Raw genomic sequence first — 3,692 nt, forward strand, 5'->3', positions numbered from 1 at the left:
ACACACCCACACCCACACCCACACCCACACAGCACCCATGAGCACGCCAAGCCCCTGCTCCTCCAGTCCTCTCCCTGCTCCTCCAGTCCGCCTCACCTCGCCTTGTCCCCCACCTCCTCCTCCTTTCTCTGCCCCTGCTTCCGCTGCCGCTGCACGAACACCGCCTCTCCGCCACTCCAGCCGGGTGGGAAGCGTATGGCGGCCACACACGCCTCGCCGCCCTCAGGCACCGACAGGTCCATCTTGGCAATGCCCGTCACCGCCGTCAGGCTGGCGGGTAGTAATGGTTGTGGTGGGGTTACATTCATGATTAGCTAAGAAACGATAGAGCAATCTTGGGGAGGTGGGCTGGCTTCCAAGTCCCCGTCAGCCGCCGCACCAACGCACGGCGAAACATACAACTCCCCCTTTCCCGCTCCGCCAGCATTGTACAATCCCCAACCCCTAACCCTGTACCCTGCCCCCACCTCCCATCCATCCCTGTTGACATGAAAAACCCTGTTGCCTCCCAGCCTTCGCCCCCTCGCCCCCCCCCCGCCACTCACGTGCCCTCAGTCGCCAACATGGCCATCCAGCTGTAGCGGCTGGGCAGCGTCACCTGAGGGGAGGGGGGGTGGGGGAGGGGGTGGAGGTTTACATTCATTATTATGTAAGAAGTGAAGGGGGTGCGGCGAGACGCGAAGAAAAACATTTCAATATTAAAGAAATTGTAGGGGTGGCAGGAGAGGGTGGGGTGGGGCGGGGCGGCGCGGGGGCATGTGTGGCAGCAGCGCATGTGGCAGCGGGTTCGTGAGTGAGTGCGCTTTTATGGGGGTGGAGCAAATGGGGGCGAGCGTGAGCGGCAGGAGAGTTGGGTAGATGCGCGTGGGCGCGACCTGGGCCTGTTGGGCTCGGGCTTACCATCCCCCGATCCCCCAAACCTCCAATTTCCCAACCCCCGCGCCCCTCGGGTTGGCAAGGGTTTATTTCTGGGATTGGAATGAACTACCCGCCCCCGTCAAGCATCGGCCACGCTCTCCTCCTCGCTCTATTGCATTGGGTTTGGTTTAGTTTGGGCTGGTATTTACAACCCCCTCCCCCTCCCCTCCCGCCACGCCTCATGCCTCACCCGCTCCGGCGCCACCACTGGGAAGTCGGCGCTGACGGCGCTCATGCGGCGGGCGGCGGCGGCGCCGGTGCGCGTGTCGAACACGTACTCCGTCAGGTGGGAGGTGTCGCGCGCGCAGTCCATGGCGGCCAGGTCCATGGTGGCGTTGTCCTGCTGGCAGGCGTACAGCTGCGTACGGCAGTGTACGGCACACAGAGTGTACGGCGCGTGGCGTGTACGGCGCACGGCGGACAGGGAAGGTTGGAAAAGGCAAGGGCGGGAGGGAGGGAAGAGGGTGAGGGGCAGGGGAGGCGCCGGCGGGGTCGAGAGCGGGCGCGAAAAGCGTGCCTGGAAAGTGCAAAGCTGGATGCCGAGGTTGCTTGGGCACACTGACAGCACGGCAGCACCCCGACAGCTTTGGCACCCCGACAGCTTTGGTGCCCCTCAGCTCCTCCCCCTAGCCCCTGATTCCCCCCCTCAAGCCCCAGACCCGCACTCCAGATGCCCCCCGCTCACCTTGACGGTGTGCTCGCCCTCATCCCAGGCGTTGACCACGTGGAACACACCGAAGCCCGGACCCGGCACCTCGAACCACCGCACCACCGGCTCCTCCTCCTCCTCCTCCTCCTCCTGCTGCTGCTGGTGGCGGTTGTGGCGGTTGGGCTGGTGGTTGGGCTGGTGGTTGGGCTGGTGGTTGGGCGCGTTGCGGCGCAGCAGGCCGATGCGGTTGGGCAGGTCGCGGCGGAGGGACACGGGCGAGGCGTCCTCCTGGACCATGCGCTTTGGGGGGAGGGGAGGTGGGGGGGGGGGGAGGTGGGGGAGGTTGGGGAATCGCGGGGGTTTATCTTCATCATTCATGAATTCTAAGAGGTGAAGGCGTAGCCAGGAAAGGGGGGGAGGTTGAAAAAGGCAATGAGGAGCAGTCCAGCACTCCAGGCGACAAGCCCCACAGGCCTGGAGTCCGCCCTCCTCTGCCTTATCCCCGCCGCATCCCTTCCCCTCCGTCTCTCCACCGTCGCCCGCCTCCCTAACCTCCCTCAGCCTCCCACAGCCTCATGCCGCTGCTGCTGCCCTGCCCCTCTACCTTGGGGTCCACGCACAGCGGCAGGTGCATCACGATGATGTACTTCTGCGTCGCGGCCATATCGTGCATGACGACGGGATAGTCGAGCTCCAGCGGCCACAGCTTAGACAGCTGGCCATGCTTATCGATAACACCCGCGTGCGTGTAGGGCTTGGTCTGGAACTGGTTGCTCACAAACAGCAGGTCGCCTGCGGGCAGAGCAGAAGACGTCCTCTATGTTAGCGCCAGTGCACGCAACTTACGCAAGCACATATCTTCCACTATTGCCTATTGGCGTGAATTTGGCTGTTGAACAGACGGCGTTCGGTGCGAACGCGTGGACGCCCCGACCCCCCAGACCAAAACGAGGCGCCCATGCAACAAAATCGGGAATGGAGGTCAAGTATGCTTTAAAGAGCCTGACATAATTTATTTAAGCATACAATTTGATAATATAATACACCAAATTGAAGTCCCGCGCGTTCAGTGGAATGCTTGCGCCCGGGCCACTCTGCGAAGTGCAAGCGTGCAAGCGTGCGAGTCCTCTTCTCGGCCGATTGCCCTCTCCTAATGTACACTTCGTTACTTTTGACAAAAAGTCATTGCTTGTGCTGACGTCTTCGAGGCGCAGGTCCGAGGCATGTGAAAGGCCCTGCCAAGTGAAAGGCTCTCTTCGGGGTTTGGTCGCTTTTGGGTGTATTCGCTCGATTACTTGGCCGCCAGGACCCAAACCTTGCCGCAACCTGTGCTTATTCAACCACCTCGCCTGTCGTCGTCGCCAGTTGGCGTGCCTCGTCGCGACAGGGATGCAAGTGGCTTCGACTGGTGTCCCAGATGTCTGTTCTTAAAGGCTGAGTTATTATTGTATCGTTCGAAACATCGTCTTAAGTTGAAAGCAGCGAACACAGTGCGGATTTGGCAAAGGTCGCCTCGTTTTGGTCTGGGGGGTCGCGCCCCCATCGCGGTGCGAACATTTCATGCAGCCGGATCCGGAGCTGTCGCCTGTCGCTGCAGCGACGGCGCAAAACCAAATATACTTCACAATTTTGCGTCTCACCGTTGACGGGATCGACCTTGGGGTGCGACACCAGGTTCGGCAGCGACTGCGCCTGCGCGCCGCCCGCTGCCTTGTACTCGAGCCGGCCAGTGGTCTCAATGCCGCCGTCGTCCGCAACTCGCACCTGCACAACAGGCGGAGGAGACAGCCGGCACAAGCACACGTGGTGTTTACATGCGCCGGCGTTTAAGGTGAGGTCCCCCACTTCTGGCTCCCCTTGCACCCAGCTGACTCACGTCCATGCCTGCTGCCCTCTCCCTCCTCCTGCCCATCCCCTCCTCCCCCTCCTCCTGCCCATCCCCTCCTCCCCCTCCTCCTGCCCATCCCCTCCTCCCCCTCCTCCTGCCCATCCCTCCCCCTCCTCCTCCCCTCCCCTCCTCCTGCCCATCCCTCGCCCTCGCCCCCCCTCCCCCTCCCCCTCCTCCTGCCCATCCCTCCTCCTGCCCATCCCTCCTCCCCCTCCCCCTCCTCCTCCCCTCCCCTCC

At 62.7% G+C, this 3,692-nt stretch overlaps 1 protein-coding gene across 2 annotated transcripts in view; it reads right to left on the reverse strand.

Moving 5' to 3' along the window:
• Positions 1–3,692, reverse strand: part of CHLRE_08g365825v5 (uncharacterized protein) — a 10,100-nt gene that overhangs the window by 2,227 nt on the left and 4,181 nt on the right. For both annotated transcript variants that reach the window (XM_043064926.1, XM_043064927.1), the window contains 6 exons: positions 3,208–3,331; positions 2,172–2,359; positions 1,604–1,867; positions 1,109–1,276; positions 546–598; positions 97–270 (listed from right to left, as the gene is read on the reverse strand). In XM_043064926.1, coding sequence (XP_042921927.1) covers positions 97–270; positions 546–598; positions 1,109–1,276; positions 1,604–1,867; positions 2,172–2,359; positions 3,208–3,331 — 971 coding nt within the window. The remainder of the gene's footprint in view (positions 1–96; positions 271–545; positions 599–1,108; positions 1,277–1,603; positions 1,868–2,171; positions 2,360–3,207; positions 3,332–3,692) is intronic.

This window comes from Chlamydomonas reinhardtii, chromosome 8, assembly GCF_000002595.2.
Source record: "Chlamydomonas reinhardtii strain CC-503 cw92 mt+ chromosome 8, whole genome shotgun sequence".
NCBI classification, from domain to species: Eukaryota; Viridiplantae; Chlorophyta; class Chlorophyceae; order Chlamydomonadales; family Chlamydomonadaceae; genus Chlamydomonas; species Chlamydomonas reinhardtii.